Source organism: Schistocerca cancellata, chromosome 10 (genome assembly GCF_023864275.1).
Source record: "Schistocerca cancellata isolate TAMUIC-IGC-003103 chromosome 10, iqSchCanc2.1, whole genome shotgun sequence".
Taxonomy (NCBI): domain Eukaryota; kingdom Metazoa; phylum Arthropoda; class Insecta; order Orthoptera; family Acrididae; genus Schistocerca; species Schistocerca cancellata.
In genome coordinates, this window is record NC_064635.1 from 85,091,161 (window position 1) to 85,110,435 (window position 19,275).

General features: G+C 39.8%; 1 protein-coding gene across 1 annotated transcript in view; it reads right to left on the bottom strand.

The window, feature by feature from the left end:
- Positions 1 to 12,322, bottom strand: part of LOC126106889 (histone acetyltransferase Tip60-like) — a 125,258-nt gene extending 112,936 nt beyond the window's left edge. The window contains exons 1-3 of the mRNA XM_049913299.1: positions 12,202 to 12,322; positions 11,493 to 11,550; positions 11,331 to 11,399 (exon numbers count right to left, since the gene is read on the bottom strand). Coding sequence (XP_049769256.1) covers positions 11,331 to 11,399; positions 11,493 to 11,550; positions 12,202 to 12,246 — 172 coding nt within the window. The 5' untranslated portion in view covers positions 12,247 to 12,322. The remainder of the gene's footprint in view (positions 1 to 11,330; positions 11,400 to 11,492; positions 11,551 to 12,201) is intronic.
- Between the last annotated feature and the right edge of the window lie 6,953 nt (positions 12,323 to 19,275).

Below are 19,275 nucleotides of genomic sequence, written 5' to 3' on the forward strand. Positions count from 1 at the left end.
AGCTGTAGTAAAGTCAACTTAAGAGTCCAATACCCTCTTTTTTTTTTTTTAAGTTAGACATGTTGATGGTGTCATGGCTAAAAGCAGATGGGTGGTATCCCATGCTTCAGTTATAAGTAATTTTCACTGCATTATATCCAATGCCGCTGTCTCGTAGGCCCCTACCACCACAGCACAGCGCGTCCCCAGGTTGCGGATAGGAGATACGGCCTTCAGATATGAAGGGTAGCTGCGAATACAAAAAAATAAGCAGTCACAGACAGCCCGTCGGGAGCAGGCGATGGCGTGAAGAACCATCCCTGTTTCTTCTTCTCTTACTATCAAATCTATTCATCAAGAATCAGCAACATTAATGGGCATGGGTCTCTTTGAAGTAAAATATTCCAGAGGTAAACTAGGTTCCCATTCGGATCTCCGGGCGGAACCTACTTCGAAGAGATTCAGGCCGAAAGGAACTTTCAGATTGGGAACATGGAACGATAAAAGTTTGAACAGGCCAGGAAAGTTCCAGACATTTTTAGACGAATTAGATAGATACGATGTAGTCATTACAGCTATTCAAGGAACTCGGTGGCAAGGGGAGGGTAGCATAAAGAGGGCTAACTATACATTTTTCTATGGAAGTGCGGAAGCTCACAGTTTCGGAACAGGTTTCGCAGTACAGAGAAAAGTGCTTCATGCAATCAGAGATATAAGGCTCATTAGTGACCGACTATCAGTTATAGTGTTGTCTGGCAGGTGGAATAGACTAGTAGTAATTAATGTACATGCACCAACTGAGGACACTGAAGAGGTTGTTAAAGACGGCTTTTATGAAGAGCTAGATCAACTGTGGGACGGATTCTCCTCGTATGATACAAAATTATTCATAAGTGATTTTAATGCGAAGATAGGGAAGGAGAAAGCATTCTGGCTTACAATTTGGAAAGAAAGTTTACATAACATTTCAAATGATAATGGCACAAGGGTGGTTAATTTTACTGTTTCAAAAGACATGATTGTTGAGAGCACATATTTCAAAAGGAAGGACATTCATAAAGCAACTTGGGTCTCTCCAGATGGACACACCCGAAACCAAATTGATCATGTTCTTGTAGATCAGAGATGGCACACTAGTATAGAAAATGTTAGGACTTTCAGGGGAGCAGACTGCGATTCTGATCATTTTCTTGTAGTTGCCAAAGTTCACCAACGGCTATCTACAGCAATATCAAGGTGTCACGATACAGAACTTGTTAGGTTCAACACTGACAAGCTAAATGATGAAAACTTTAGAAGAAGGTACATGATAGAAATTTCAAATAGGTTTGATGCTCTCAGGAGACACGAAGATCAAGATGAGGATGTAAATAAACAGTGGATCACTGTGAGGAATAATTTCAAAGAGGCAGCGAAGGTCACAATAGGTACAATTAAGAAGAACAGGAGGAAACCGTGGTTTGATGAGGAATGCAAGAACCTGGTAGAGGAAAGGAGAAAAGCACGATTAGATTGGGATAGAATGGGAGACAGAAAACGAGAGGAGTTCTTGAACTTGAGAAGGGAAGTTGGTCGTAGGCTAAGGGCAAAGAAGAGGGATTATTTGAACAATCAAATTACAAAAATGGAAACAAACAGTAAAACAAAAAACATTAGGGAACTTTACCTAGACATAAATGGGTATAGGAAGGGCTTCAGGGCTAGGACAAATGCACTTCGAGGGGATGCTTGGGGAATACTGACAGACCCCAGTGCTATATTAAGTAAATGGAGGGCGCATTTTGAACATCTATTAAATGTACACCAGGAAGCAGGAAATGAGCAGGCGTACAAAATACATACAGCAAAACCCCTGATACCTGAGCCAATGTTAAAGGAAGTAAGAGATGCAATCAACAAATTGAAAAACCATAAAGCACCAGGATCAGATTGCATAACTGCAGAATTAGTTAAAAATGTGGACAAAAATTGGTGGAAGTAGTTCACAAAGTGATAACTAAAGTATGGAACTCAGAGATGATACCTGATGAGTGGCAGGAGTCGATTCTGATCCCAATTTTTAAGAAGGGCGACAAAATGGATTGTAGTAATTACAGAGGGATATTACTATTACCAGTATGATCCAAATATTTCTCGACTATTCTGCTAAGCAGGCTTACACCATATGCAGATGAAATTGTGAGGTATTACCAAGCTGGCTTTCAGAGGAACAGATCAACCATAGACCAAATATTCACCCTGCGTCAAATTTTGGAAAAGAAATGGGAATACAATAAACCAGTTCATAATCTTTTCATAGATTTTACAAAAGCATATGATTCAGTATTGCAATCAAAATTGTAAAGATTTATTGTGGAACTTGGAATACCAAAGAAGTATGTTAGACTTATAGAAGCGAGTTTCAAAAACACAAAAGGTAGAGTACGCGTGGGGAAATTGGAGTCAGAAGAATTTGTAATAAAGAACGGACTTAAGCAGGGAAATGCCCTGTCTCTGCTACTTTTTAATTTAGTCCTAGAAAATATTGTACGAATGGTAGCAGATAATTCAGAGGGTGTGGAGTTAAATGGAAATATTAAGATATTAGGGTATGCAGATGATCTAAACATCATTAGGGATAGGAAAGAATCTGTAACAGCAAATGCGAATGCGTTAATCAAGGCTAGTGAAGACGTAGGTCTAAGGATAAGTGAAGACAAAACTAAATACCTGGTTACTACTAGAATGCCAACAGCAGTAGATCAGGAAATGTTAAGAGTTGGAGACATGCAGTCTGAAAAAGTAAACACATTTAAGTATCTAGGCGTGGACATCACTACGAGAAATGAGATTGAATCCGAACTGAAGAAGAGATTACGGGCAGGAAATGCATGCTACTTCTCAGTGAATAGATTACTTTCATCACAGATATTGTCTAGGAATTTAAAGATTAGAATATACAAAACTATTATTCTATCAGTTATGCTGTATGGGTGTGAGACTTGGTCTCTCACTGTGCAAAATGAAAAGCTGTTTCGAGTATTTGAAAACAAAATCTTGAGGAAAATTTTTGGAGCAAAAAGGGATGACATTAGCGGAGAGTGGCGAAAACTGCATAACGAAGAGCTTCACGAATTCTATTCAATCCCTGACATAATCAGTATTATTAAATCACGTAGGCTGCGATGGGCGGGTCACATAGCTCGAATGGATGAGGGCAGGACAGCGCGCAGAGTACTGGTAGGGCACCTAGAGAGAAAACATCCTGTGGGGAGACCGAGGCGTAGATGGGAGGACAATGTGAAGGCTGATTTAAGGAGCCTAAGTATTGAAGGTGAATGGAAGGAAATAGCGTAAGACAGGGACAGGTAGCGAAAATACGTTGCTGCGGTAATGGACTCTCGAGTCCGGTATGACCAGTGAGTAAGTTATATCCAATGCCAGAGTACCCTAAAACTTTTTTTTAGAAAAAAAAAAAAGCATAGGGTACACCACATCATCACAGTTTCACCAGAGACAAAAGATTATCTTTTGTGGATGCTTTTAGATCTTTGTATGAGGAGTTGCTGCTTTGTTTGGGTTCAATCATTCCTATCTTTTCTGTATGTTAGCATAAAGACACCATTTCTCATCACCGGTAATGATACAGGCTAGGAATGGCCGGTGTTTTCCAAGCGCCAGTTGATAACAAGCAAGCAGAGATGCACATATAGCCACCCACTGGTTTTTGTGATTTCGGCTTAGATTATGTGGTACCCATCCACCCAATTTATTAACCTTCTCCAATCCATGCAAATGTTGCATGATGGGGGAATGATCAAAGTTCATCACATTTGCCTGTTCTTGAGTACATTGGTGTGGATTAATGGGTTTAAACGATCTTCATCAAGGCCCCAAAGGTCTTCCTGAACATGGAGAGTCACTAACGTCAAAATGATACTTTTCAAAACAAGGAAACCACTTTCTTGCTGTACTCTGTCCAGTGGCATTATCCCCATGCATAGCACAAATGTCTCTAGCTGCCTCAACTGTTGTCAACCTTCTACTGAAGAATATGCCACAAATGTTTCGATTTCTAAGCTTGGCACTCCATTTTCTGGCTTCTACAGTGTTACTCGCTATCACAAAATGGGGATACCTAAACCCGAATAGCAACAGTGAATTACAAACAAAAAATGAAAACTGAGTGATAAACCCGTAGCAACCAGAATACCAGCATGCAAAACAATAATGCTACAAACATATGCACCAACCTACTACAATTCTCAACCAATATATTGCTTCTTCCTATTTCGCAAAAAGACCGTGAAGGTAAAACTAGAAAGATTCGAGCTCACGCAGGTCACCAGCAATATTTATACTGCAAACCATTTGCAAGCAGAACAGAAAAAGGGTGAAGTGGCAGTTATACACAAAGTACCCTTCGCCACACACTATTAAGTGGCTTGCAGAGTAGAGATGTAGGTGTGGATGACTACTGTAAAAGATTTGAGACTTACGCTTGCTTATTGGTTAGCTGGGGTGGAATACAGGGCCCGTTTGAGTCCAGCACTATTTGCAAATTCTCACCACACTTCATTGTTACTGGCACTACAATGTACAATGCCCAACTTCATCATAAGTTCAATAATCGTGCTTGCAGTCCTTCTGCATCACCTTTGTAGTTTACGTAAACCTAACAGATGATGCTTGTTGAACATGCATGTTGAGTTTTCTGTTGACTATGTTTTTTATCTTTGCTGCGAGACCATTCCTATGAAGACTGCTGTACTGTAAACACTCTACATAGACTAAGGTGAAAAAAGTCACGGGGTACCTTCAAATATCTTGTCAGATCATCTTTTACCCAGAGCACTGCAGCAACTCGACGTGGCACGGACAAACAAACCCGGTGAAAGCCTGCTGCAGAAAAGGAGCTGTGCTGTCTTTATAACCATCTATACCTGTGAAAGTGTTGCCAGTGCAGGATACTGTGCATGAGCTGACCTCTCTATTACATTCCAAAAATGTTCATTGGGATTTGTGTCAGACAATCTGGGTGGCCAACGCATTCGCTTGAATTGTCCAGAATGCTCTACAAAACCAGTTGCAAACAATTGTTGCCTGGTGACATGGTGCACTGTCATTCATAAAAATTCTATCATCGTTTGGGAACATGAAGTCCATGAATGGCTGCAAATGGTCCCAAGAAGCCACACATGACCATTTCCAGTCAATGATAGGTTCAGTTGGATCAGAGGACCCAGTCCATTCCACATAAACACAGCCCACACCATTCCGGAGCCACCATCAGCTTGCACAGTGCCTTGCTGACAACTTGCGTCTCAGCTTCGTGGGGTCTGTACCACATTCGAAGTCTCCCATTACGTCTCACCAACTGACATGCCCGCTCCATAGCTGAGTGGTCAGCACAGCAGGATGCCATGTGTAGGGCCCGGGCTAGATTCCTGGCTGAGTTGGAGATTTTCTCCACTCTGGGACTGGGTGTTGTGTTGTCCTCATCATCATATTATCCTCATCGACGTGCATGTCGCCGAAGTGGTGTCAACTGAAAAGACTTGTACCAGGCGACCTGTCTACCCAATGGGAGGCCCTCGCCACACGACATTTCATTTCACCAACTGACATCGTGACTCATCTGACCAGGCCATGATTTTCCAGTCGTGTAAAGTCCAACCAACATGGACATGCTCAGAAGTGGCACTGCAGGCAATATCGAGCTGTTAGCAAAGGCACTCATGTCGTTTGTCTGCTGCCACAGCACATTAATGCCAAATTTCACCGCACTGTCCTAACAGATACTTTTGTTGTTCGTCCCACACTGGTTTCTGTGATTATTTCATGCAGTGTTGTTTGTCTGTAGCACTGACAACTTTATGCGAATGTCACTGTTCTCGGTCATTAAGTGAAGTCTATTGGCTTCTCTGTTGTCTGTGGTGAGAGGTAATGCCTGAAATTTAGTATTCTTGGCACACTCTTGACACGCCATTATTGAATTCTACAATTATTTCCAAAATGGAATGTCCCACACATCTAACTCCAACTACTATTCTGTGGTCAAGGTCTGTTAATTCCCGTAGTGCGGCCATAATCACATTGGAAACCTTTTCACATGAATTACCCAAGTAAAAACGACAGCTTAGCCAATGCACCACCCTTTGATACCTTATGTAAACGGTACGACAGCGATCTGTATATGTCAATATGACTAAACCATGATTTTTCGTCACCTCAGTATAAATAAACCTAAAATACACCTAACATTCAAAGTGTGAGTCGAAAACTTTGGACAAAACGAAACTGAGAAATGAGAGCATGCAGGAAGTATTCGACAGCCAAGTTGAGGCGAGACTATGCATTAGCCGAGGCAGAGTTGTCAGGTCTCAAATATCCCAATCAAACGGTTACTTGAGGCCTCTTCTTTCATACCAGTATTTAAACTGATTCATATTCTTGAAGGTTTGTATCAGAAGAGTGTCAATAAACTGGCTCAGGCTGATTTTCAGTTACAGACAACACTTCATATTTTTTTGTTAACAAACATAGCACGTGAAATTGGCTTTGCTTACTTTACTTTGAGAACCTTTCTACATTCAAACTGTTTCCTACTGTGTGATTCTTACAACAATTTTGACAAACTACATCAAAACAGTATACATTTAAGGAGATCTGCTGCGTATGGTGAATGTCAACCCTTGCTACCTTGTTTACAGCACTGCCAATCAATACTAAATGCTTTGGGTACTTCACTTTGCTTTGTGCTTTAGTTTGAAATTAGTGAAGACACTGATCCATGTATAGCCCGGCATTCATATAAGACTACTGCAACCTGTTAAGGGAAAGGGAGACGCATAATCTACAGCAAATTACTCACAGTGTTCTGGAGTGCAGTTAGATGGAAAAGCAATGCAGGAAACTCTTACACCCTATCACTCGGGCACACAAAACCTACTGTGCAAAGACAGAATAATGCAGCTTGTAAGACCTGATTCTGGTAAATCACCTAGGATTCCTTGGATGAGAAGGTCAGCCGTAGTTACAATCTGCACTGTACAACCGTATCCTTGTAGACAGACATACCACAAAAAGACAGAGGTCTGCACATATGGAATAAATTTCCCACATGGGAATGCCTTGAAAGCTTTTTAGGTATTAGGTTGTTGCATAAGTCTGCAGCATTTTTGTTTTGCATGTTGGTATTCCATTTGCTATGGGTTTATTTATCGATTGTCATTTTTTATTTGTAGTTCACTGCTGCTATTTGAATTTTAAATATAGTCATTTGTCATTTGGAGATAGTGACTGGGGCTGTGGACATTAGAAAATGGAGTGTCAAGTGGAGAAATCTGAACATTTCCAACATATTCTTCTGTTTGAGTTCAAGAGGAGATGTGACAGGGGCAGTTGCAGCCAGAAACGTGTGTTATGTATGGGGGTAATGCCACTGAGCAGAGCAAGGCAAGAAATCTATTTCCTCATTTGAAGGAGGATTGTTTGGACATTAGTGACTCTCCACATTCAGGAAAACCTTTGAAGTCTGATAAAGATTGTTTAAACACATTAATCCACAACAATCCATGTCAGTATACTCTACAACTGGCAAATGTGATGAACTGTGTTCATTCCACCACCGTGTGACATTTGCATGCAATGGGAAGGTTCAAAAATTGAGTGCATGGCTACTGCATGATCTAAGCCAAAATCACAAAAATCAACGGGTGGGTCATATGTGCATCTCTGCTTGCTCGCCACCAATTGACTTGTGAAAAATGCGGACTATTCCTATCCTGTATCATGACTGGTGATCAGAAATGGTGTCTTTATTCTAAACAAATACAGAAAAGAAAGGAATGCTTGAGCCCAAACAAAGCAGCAACTCCCCATATGAATACCTGCACGCATCTACAAAAGATAATGTCATGCATCTGGTGGAACAGCAATCGTGTGATGTACCGCGAACTGCTTCCCCAAACCATAAGCATCACTGCTGACATTTAATGTCAACTACTGAGACATCTTGCAGCCACAATCAAAGAACAATGTCCAGGAAGACTGCGTGAAGTGATGCTACTCCACAATAATGTCCACCCACATTCTACTGGACTAACAAAAAACACATACAGAAGTTGGGCTGCAAAGTCGTTCTGCACCCACATTATTCACTTCATCTTGTGCCCTCAGATTTTCACCTATTCCACTCACTATCGAACAACCTTCACGGAACTTCCTTTCTGAATGAAAATGTGCTCCAAACATCGCTTGATGAGTTCTTGGCCTCAAAACCACAATTTCTAATGTCGTGGAACTGAAAAGTTACCCCAGTGTTGGTAGAAGAGTGTAAATATAAATTCCCAAGACTTTACAAGTTTGGAGCTACGACTATATCTGGACCTGCGTACTAGTGTGAGCACCTTTTTTTTCCAATGAAGTGAATGAAATATACCAACATAAGTTCACTGACAGATTTCACCTAAAAAGCTTATCTTCAGACATTGATGCGCCAGTGAAGTGCAAAATAAACAGCATTCATTGACCCCCAGTATTTTATAATTTTAATATGTGAATAAAATTCTCGTAAAATCCAAACTGATGTCAATTTAAACTCTGATCAAAAAGGACATTCATCATAACACTGCATCAATCATAATAAATACGAGGCATGTTCATAAAGTTAAAGTACTGTGATCATAACGGACTGTGGTTTTTTCTTTTTCGATGTTTGGTTAGAATGAGTGGTAGAGGGGGATCCCCTGACTAGTGCGAGCATCGCAGGAACACAGTACGACATACATTCACGTTTTAGTGTCCAGTTGCATGAAAGATATCAGTAAGAAATTCCGCCAAGTATGAACCATGAGCTGTGATCTGCTTCCTACTCGGAGAAGGATTAACACCTTCCAAAAATTTTTTGCAAACCAAAACAGTTTGCAGCGAATGTGTTATCAACAGAATGAATGTGTTTAAGTAGTGTAAGGAGTTTAATGTAGGCAGAACAAATGTTCAAATGCTTCATGCTTAGCTGGCACATGTTTTACTCTGAAGACAATTGAATCCTATGCCCATCCACAATGGTAACTACACTGCTAGCCACATGGAAAATGAATTAAATTCAAACAGAGGTGTTTTGCAAGATATGCTTCCTGCAACCACCCTACAAGGAAAACAAAGACAGAGGATGAGATGGTCAGATGAAGTTAACCGACAACTCATGTTCTGTTATTGCCAAGCAACAAACTTAGGAACCAACACAAATGGATACAGATCACAAGTATACACAACATTTATTACCAGATACCCAGAATTAAAATTTTGGGTCAACGGAAGCATCCAATTCCACCCGTATGCTTTGACCCATGACGTAAGGGTGTCGTGGTGTGTGACGTCATTGCTATGTGGAGTTTATGAATTGGTTGTGTTTGTAGATGTTGTCTTGTTGTGTTTTTTGTGTTCTGAATGTCTTTTATTTTACGTAGGAATGTTTGACTTTTGAATTTTTGAGGTGGTGCGGTTTTGGTTTTGTTTTTCATAGTTGTAGATGGTGGTTTTTTCGTATCAATAGTTATGATTGACCTATATAGGTCAAGGGAAATGCCCGATTCCAATTTTCGTAGTTTTATATGTAGGTATTGGTGTTTTGGTATCGTCAGCTGTGGTCAAGGGAAACGTGTGATTCCAATTTTTGTAGCTTTTGCTGTTTGTGCTTCGGTATCGTCAGCTGCAGTTGACCAATACTGGTCACGGGAAGTGTCTGATTGCTGTAGATTTTGTAATTTTTTTTCTCGTCATTTTTGTGTTTTGGGATCTTGGTGTGTCTTGTTTTTACTGTTGTATTTAGCTTGTCCCCTCCATAAAACCCCCATTTTCCCGCGGCTGCCCCGTTAGTCTGATTGTATTTTTGGAGGGAGATGTTATTGTCTTACTTATACGTATTTTCGTGTTTGTTGCCGTGTGTATGTAGTGACAGATTATGCACCATGTTGGAGACACTTAGAATAGCCATGTCTGGCATATTGATGACGTCATGGGTCAAAGCAGACGGGTGGAATCGGACACTTCGGTAATCCCAAAATTTTTAACAGAACAACTACTAGCTGATCAGATCCGCGTAATAATAAAAAATAACAGGATACCACACAATATCCACCAGTACATCAACGCAATACAGCTACATCCAAACATATATATATATATATAACTACAGAAATCTGTAATTATTGATAAATGTTCAATTACCCGAAAGTTCCTAAATGCAATGTAACATATACTGTACAGTTAAGTCACGCTTGATCAAGGTCCGCGTCACTTCCCATTTTTAACCAGACATAACAACTAAGAAAGGAAAGAAATAATAATAATAATAATAATATCAATATTATATAGATGATGGAGTACGAAACTGGGCAGTCTGCTGTCAATTTATTTATTATGCTAAATATATTTTCCTCTCCTCTGTGTTTATTTATTCCAGTGTTTGATTTACAGCAGTTAAATTTGGAACCTTAACATTCCGCCATGAGGCATCAGTAAACAATTCTCAGAAGATAAAATTCTCTCAAGAGGCCATAAAAGATGAAAGGCACCCACAGACTGAGCACATACAACAATTTCCACCAGTTTCTATAATTAGTATCTACCGGAATCACACTCTGGCCTTAAATACCATCTATGACGATTGGTACTACTATAATACTTTGTTCATTAAATGTTTCTGGTATAGAACATCTTAATTTGCAGAACGAATGTGTCCTTTTAATAATCTCTCATTATATTGTGGAACATGAAATGATAAATTTATTTAGTTTATTGGCAAGTATTATGGCTGTTCATAAAGCACTGTTGTCCCAACGTAATTTAAATATTTCCACAGCTCATGAAATCTGTGTACATCACGTCTGCCACAAACTACTTTTTCTAGTGTTTAATGATAACACAGTAATGTGGGCACAACCACATCTCAAACATACAAAAATGTTTTTGTATTGGCACATTACCTAATGTAGAAACATTCTCATCGACTTCTTCCAACAACAGTTACAACACAGAAAATTTACCGGAACTGATACTTCTGCAGACTTTTACACTGTATTACAGAAATGGCAGTGGTGAAAAACAAATGTATACCCAAATATTTTTCCAAAAGTAGCTACAACGCTTAGTCATAAAATCGCCTACCACCTTTATACTGAAAAGTTTTATATGGGGCGAATTATATTATTTCACAACGTTAGTGATTTAAAAATATGCTATACCAACTAGTCCCTCTATAACCGAATAACGACCTTAGCTGGAAAACATTACACGTTCGTTCTAACTTCCGAGCAATACCTAAAAAATTCATGCTAAAATAAAAGACAATGAATGTGGATACTTACAATCGACGTAATGTACATAAAAACTCTTCGATCCATTGACTTCACGTAAGCTGACTATTTCTGCGAGAGCTGTAACAAAACCAAAACACATTAGATGAACGGAACATTTATCGAATTATGGAATAAATTCAGTCGTCGGTATCAGATAATCCTTTAACTTACGCCAATCGTCACCTCCATGCATCCGAACTGGCAATCGACATCCTTCCGTTAGAGATGCCTTCAACAAAACAATAGTGTCAACATAAAACATTTCCGAAATCTGCATTCACAATTAGTAATATCATTAACAACACACGTAATAATAACTATTTGTAGCTAATAATATACTGAACACGTACTCACAAGGCTTTCGTGCAAGTATTTATGAAGTACACTATCGCAACTTCAAATTTAAATTACACTAAATTATTGACATAATAGTATAGTTACGGAAAAACAAGGACAAGAACTAAACTGAATCTCGTACGGTGTCATGAATATTTAGCTATGATTTCTTCCCTAAACTGCATTTTGTTTGAGATTGTTTGTATCAAAACATAACCTGCATCATAGCCATAGCGAAAAACAATAAATGCCAGATGTAAACAAAGGCGTCAGACATCCGAACAACACAAAAATCTGCACATACGACATGCTGGAACTTTTCCGCTTTGTTTAAATGGTATATGAAAACGTGTGGTACACTAAAATCAGCTTACAAGTAAAACTACAGCTGAATGTGTACAGCAGACACCTGTCCTAACCTATTACACGATGAAACAACAATGCAGGACAAACTGAACACGACTCATGGGGTTTTCATAAAGCCTTAAAGTACAGAATATTTCAGTATTTAGGTATGTATAATGAAGCTGTAGTTTGTATTTACCACCGAATCACAGATAGTTTCTCTGTCATCTCCCTCTTCCGTCATGTTGAATTTCGAGTTCTGACTGTCGTTTGTTTTTATACAGCCTATCCAACATAACACACGAGCGTGCCGGTATTCATTACATGGAAGACCATGTGGTGTTTGTATCAGTTATTTTAACAATATAAATAACTTTAATCGCACTGATGTATGAAGGTTGCTTTATAACGAAACATATTCGTTCTTCGACCAAAGTTATTCATGTCTGAAATTAGATACATGAAAATTCTACTAGCAAATTTTATCTCTTGCTGTCGTATATGAATAAATGCAATTTTCTTGAGTATATACAAATTTGGTTTCCGCCCCGTTTTTTGTGTTTACTGTGTTTTTCTGAAATCAGTTGAAAGCACATTGTTGTAGTCACCATGGATTTTCAATCGTATACAGTATTTTCCATGGTATTTTCTCTGAATGTATAATTTTCGGGAAAAGTCCAAGGAAACAATAATTACGCGCATGGAAAAATAACGTCAAAGACATTCACAATGCCCTTTTCATCAGTCTGATATTAATCTTGAGCACTGTTTGATGCATACGAGGCGCCCAGTTCAACTGAACTTTAGATATTTTTTGGAACGATGTTTCTTGCAACTGCTATGATATACTGATGTAAATGTCACTATTTACGGAACCTTGGAAATATGTTAAGGTAGTGCCATTGATCAAAACGAGACAATTAAATAATGCCTTACAAAGTTTTGTTGAGTAGTTTAAGCAAGCACGTGAATGTATATGAAATAGGCTATTACTATCTGTTGCGTTACTGTAGTTTCATTCGTGTATAAGGTTCAATGTAGTATAGTGTCCCAAATATGGTGGTCGTTTGATGTAATGGGCTTAAGTCGCACTGTAAGAATAACACGAAAGTGTGTGAAACTACATTAGAATTGATCGACGTTTTTATTGCAATGCGATACTGCGAACCACATCGAATATTTCACCGTACTGGAGACGTAAGTGGACAGGTGAATGCTGGCGATCAGAGAAGCTGGTCATCAGAGGCGCCAACATTAAAAAGTGACTTCCGCCGGTTAACTGCTTTTAGCACGTTATCGGTTTGAAATTAAGAAGAACGCCCGTAAAAACTTGAGTGGCTCTACGCCAGTTTTAACATGCAACATGACAGTTTAAAAATAAACAGACGTAAAAAAAAATCACAATTGAACCCTTAATGCTTATCACAGCCATATTTCTGTTTTCCATTCCAACGAAAACCGCAGTTTTGTTGTACGATGAATTTAAATGATTTGTACGCGAAAAATGAGACAATGTTTGCCTAGATAACATCTTCACAATTACCTTATAAAATAGAACGTCCTCTGTAGTAACTATGAACGAGAAGAACCCCTGGGGCGTGAACCGAAGCAGGGGCCTACCACCCTGGTAACTAATTTATGAAATTACAGCGTACAGTATGCAGTCTGCAGTTAATATCCACGTGCTGATGAAACTATAACGCCCCTAAATGTATCGTGCAATAGAACAACTACCAGGATTATTTGAATTCCATCGTTAAACAAGACATAGAACTGAGATTCCAAGGGCAAAGCTCAGTTTTATGTCGAAACTAAACACTATCTGCGCTAGCACATGGTAACACCTGATGAAGTAGAAATACAAATATGTTAACTGCGAAGTATCGTACGAATATAGTTTAATACAGTCTTTCAAGGTCCAAAAATACAACAGGAAAACAACAAAAACAATGCTTACCAAATCTGAAAATAAGACTATATGGCCTACACAATGTAAGCTGCAAGTAAAAGAAAAAATAAATCTGTGAGCACATTTTCATTGGAGAGGTAGAAATGTAGTGGTGGCAAATGCGTTAATTATCTCTAAAGCAAACTGCAATGGACTGTCAGCACAAAAATATGCGCGGTGTATTTACATTGTCAACTAACAAGTAAATTTCAGCACGAGAGTCAGAACAACAGAGTTGTAACACCAGAGAGCAAACAAAACATTTCACAACAATATGGTTCCAAATGCCAACAGCAGTAATGAACTTTATGACAATCAACATAATTACAATTGTCTAGGTGGTCTTGCTACGTAAGTACGTAACTAAAAGCAAGTTGTCAATTAAGAATGCCTCTATAGTAGTGATATGATAAGCTCACGATCAAGAGGATAACATTTTGAATTACTCTAGACAAATGTTAGCTACCAGTGGTAGGCGCCTTAATTGGAAACTGATTATACTGCTACTGATGAAGATGCTATATAAAATAACTATGCAAAGTGTATCATAACTAGCAGCAAAGAGTTACATGGGTGAAACTATGCTACAACAGAAACAAAGATGTTCCAATTTTTTTAACTTTTTATTGGCTTCTAGCATACAAACTTTTTAGCTATCATAAATAAATGTACTGACACACACAACATGATGACTTTTTTTTTCTTCGCCACATGTACTGTTTCGTGCATACATTCATATGTTTTCAGGTCAAAATTATTATAATCAGATTACAAAACATAGTTGACTGCTTAAAATTTATTTGTTAATCAAGTTTAATTAATTTTAGATTTTTATGTTTTCTCTTGCTAGAAACGGATATTGTATCATATGTACTCATGTTTATGTCTCCAAGAATTGGGATTGTGCAAAGTGGCTGGCAGTGACCAAGTCTTAAGAGCTCCTTTAAAAAGTTGACCAATTGTTTCCTCTTCACATTAACAGTAGGGTGTCTATGATACGCTGATTCTATGTAAGTGGGCAGGGAAAGATCCATGATTGAGGCGCATTCTCACAAAGATGTTCCAATAACCACGAGTCCACAAACAAGCCATTTGTGAGATATTTATGAATGTGGCCACTCACTTCAGTGAGAAATATTAAAAGTAACTAAACTGTTTATTATTCTGAAATTAATCATCATAAATGTTAATACAGGGTGTTTCAAAAATGACCGGTATATTTGAAACGGCAATAAAAACTAAACGAGCAGCGATAGAAATACACCATTTGTTGCAATATGCTTGGGACAACAGTACATTTTCAGGCGGACAAACTTTCGAAATTACAGTAGTTACAATTTTCAACAACAGATGGCGCTGCAAGTGATGTGAAAGATATAGAAGACAACGCAGTCTGTGGGTGCGCCATTCTGTACGTCGTCTTTCTGCTGTAAGCGTGTGCTGTTCACAATGTGCAAGTGTGCTGTAGACAACATGGTTTATTCCTTAGAACAGAGGATTTTTCTGGTGTTGGAAGTCCACCGCCTAGAACACAGTGTTGTTGAAACAAGACGAAGTTTTCAACGGAGGTTTAATGTAACCAAAGGACCGAAACGCGATACAATAAAGGATCTGTTTGAAAAATTTCAACGGACTGGGAACGTGACGGATGAACGTGTTGGAAAGGTAGGGCGACCGCGTACGGCAACCACAGAGGGCAACGCGCAGCTAGTGCAGCAGGTGATCCAACAGCGGCCTCGGGTTTCCGTTCGCCGTGTTGCAGCTGCGGTCCAAATGACGCCAACGTCCACGTATCGTCTCATGCACCAGAGTTTACACCTCTATCCATACAAAATTCAAACGCGGCAACCCCTCAGCGCCGCTACCATTGCTGCACGAGAGACATTCGCTAACGATATTGTGCACAGGATTGATGACGGCGATATGCATGTGGGCAGCATTTGGTTTACTGACGAAGCTTATTTTTACCTGGACGGCTTCGTCAATAAACAGAACTGGCGCATATGGGGAACCGAAAAGCCCCATGTTGCAGTCCCATCGTCCCTGCATTCTCAAAAAGTACTGGTCTGGGCCGCCATTTCTTCCAAAGGAATCATTGGCCCATTTTTCAGATCCGAAACGATTACTGCATCACGCTATCTGGACATTCTTCGTGAATTTGTGGTGGTACAAACTGCCTTAGACGACACTGCGAACACCTCGTGGTTTATGCAAGATGGTGCCCGGCCACATCGCACGGCCGACGTCTTTAATTTCCTGAATGAATATTTCGATGATCGTGTGATTGCTTTGGGCTATCTGAAACATACAGGAGGTGGCGTGGATTGGCCTCCCTATTCACCAGACATGAACCCCTGTGACTTCTTTCTGTGGGGACACTTGAAAGACCAGGTGTACCGCCAGAATCCAGAAACAATTGAACAGTTGAAGCAGTACATCTCATCTGCATGTGAAGCCATTCCGCCAGACATGTTGTCAAAGGTTTCGAGTAATTTCATTCAGAGACTACGCCATATTATTGCTACGCATGGTGGATATGTGGAAAATATCTTACTATAGAGTTTTCCAGACTGCAGCGCCATCTGTTGTTGAAAATTGTAACTACTGTAATTTCGAAAGTTTGTCTGCCTGAAAATGTACTGTTGTCCAAAGCATATTGCAACAAACGGTGTATTTCTATCGCTGCTCGTTTAGTTTTTATTGCCGTTTCAAATATACCGGTCATTTTTGAAACACCCTGTACATTCATCACACTGGGAGACAAGATGGTTAATGCCTTCATGGAAAAATGTTTGCAGCTGCCTATGGAACTATGGTTGTACCCAGGCGTGCAGCTCTTCGTCTAAAGCTAATTGCCAGCCACAAATGTCTTTCTTCAGTGTTCCTAAAGGACGAAACTGCATGGAGAGAGACAAGGACTGCAAGGTGGATGTGTTAAGGCTTCCCAGCAAGACTCGTAGCATAGCTGAAACAACCTTGGCAACATTTGGGAAAGTGTTATCCTGCAACAGGATGACTATCCATCAGTATTCCTCGGCATTTAGACTTGATAGCACACTTCAAGTTTTGCAAAGTGCTCACATACCACTGTGCACCAACTGTAGTGCCGTGTTTTAGAAAGTCAATGAACAGTGGGTCCTTGCAGCCAATGAGAAAGGTCATCACGATTTTTGCAGAGCTGTAGTGAATGGATTTGAATTTTTTTTGTGTGTTTCAATCCACGTGCTTCCATCGTTGGCTCTGAAGCATGTTCTGTGGCTCAAAAAGATGACACCATGTTTCATCTCCTCTGACCATATAGGATAGGAAACAATATTTTTCATCGTGATACCATTCCAGGTGCTGCAGTGACATCAATGTTCTGTTCATCTTCTGTTAGGCTGTGGGGAACACATTGCACATAGAATTTCCGGAACTTAAGATTCTCTGTCATGTTGGCCTATGTGGCACCATGATGGATGTCCAACATAAGTCAAATCCCTTCTACTGTCCACCATCGGTCATTTCTGATGGCAGCATTCACCGCACCAATGACAGAAGGGGTAATGTCACAATGAGCCTGTCCTGCCATCATCCTACGACAACAGATCTTCTCGAAGTTGTTAATTCCATGCAAACATGCATGCCATATACAGCAGACATTCAAGCATTACTTTCACTTCCCTGCACTCCCTCTGCAGTCAAAAACTGCACTACACCTTACTGTTCCTCTTTCCCAGCCTACATAAGAATTTGGACACGCACACAATTTGTTGACCTCATATCGAACATGACTAACAAGCAGATGGCACAGCGGTGAACATTTGTGCTGTTTCTTCCCTATTCCCAATGTTTGTGCCATGCTCATTATATAGTCTGTCTTGTTTTCATTTGACTGTCTCTGACAAATGTGTTTGGAATGAGAATTCTTTGAATAAGTCCTCATATAACTGGGCTCAAATTTCACCCTACAGTGTCTATATTTTCACAATATAATCTTCTTCAGATATGCATACATGTCTGAAGGAACAGACACTGTCACTGTTGATTACAGCTGTGGTAAATGTTACAAAATAGATTTGCATTTTGTGACTGCAAGGACGTCATCTGTTTGCAACACATGAAAATTTGTTCCAGACTGAGACTTGAACCTGAATTTCCTGCTTATGTAGAGCAGTCACCTTAACCAATTCAGGTGTCCAAGCACACTTCCAGGGCTCACTGATCCAAACTTCCACGCATCACGTAGACACTACCCCTTATGCTGGCACAATTTGTGATGTCTGCACAGGGTGACAAATATTATAAGGGATAGCCACCACACTGGGAAATGGAATTGTTCCATTCAAAAGTAATCACCACATGTGTTAAAACATTTATCCCACTGGAACACGAGACACTCAATTCCTGTTTTGTAGAATGCGGTTGGCTGGTGACGGATCCACAACTCTTATATTTACTTGTTCATTTGAAACTGATGTCCACACATTACTTTCTTCAGATTGCCAAAGATGTGAAAATCACATGACGAAAGATCTGGGTTGTATGGAGGATGTTGCTGTGTTTCCCAACCAAATCACTGAAGCATAGCCTTTGTCCAATTGGCACTGCGCGGTCAGGTGTTATCGTGCAACAAAATGATTCTGCCTGACAGTGTTCCTGGGCACTTTTTGATTTTATGGTGTATGGCAGTTTCTGCAAAATGTCTTCATAGTAATGTATGTGACTGTGGTTCCACGCTCGAGGAACTCGATGAGCAGAGAGTACCTACAGTCAAAGGAGGTCATTGTGATCTACCAGAACTTGTGTGAACAGCTATACTTGGGTGGGGGAGATGTGCAATGTTTCCACTGCTGGCTTTACTGTTTACCTTTGGGCTGTCAGAATGCTGTTGGATGGAATCATCCTGTTGGATAATGCCCCACCCATACTTACAATCAGACGAAGGCTACATTTCAGCAATTTGGTTGGGAAAAACTGCAACACCCTCTGTGCAGCCGATCCTTTTACATGTGATTTTCACATCTTTTGTGGCCTGAAGAAAGACGTCTGTGGACATTGGTTTCAGCCAAGGAAGTGTAAGAGTGGGTGCAGTTGTGGATCTGTCAATGGCCAACAGTTTACTACGAAACAGGAACTGATCGTATTGTCAGCCTGTGGGATAAATATCCTAAAGCATGTGATGATTACTTTAGAAAGGAACCATTTCATTGTCTCATGGGTGTTTGGTTTTCATTTGACTGCTATTATTATATCATCATTTTAGCTCATGGAGGCATGGATACATCATTGATGGTTGCAATGTCTATGTTTATAAAGTGTCTGTATCTTCACATCTAAATGACA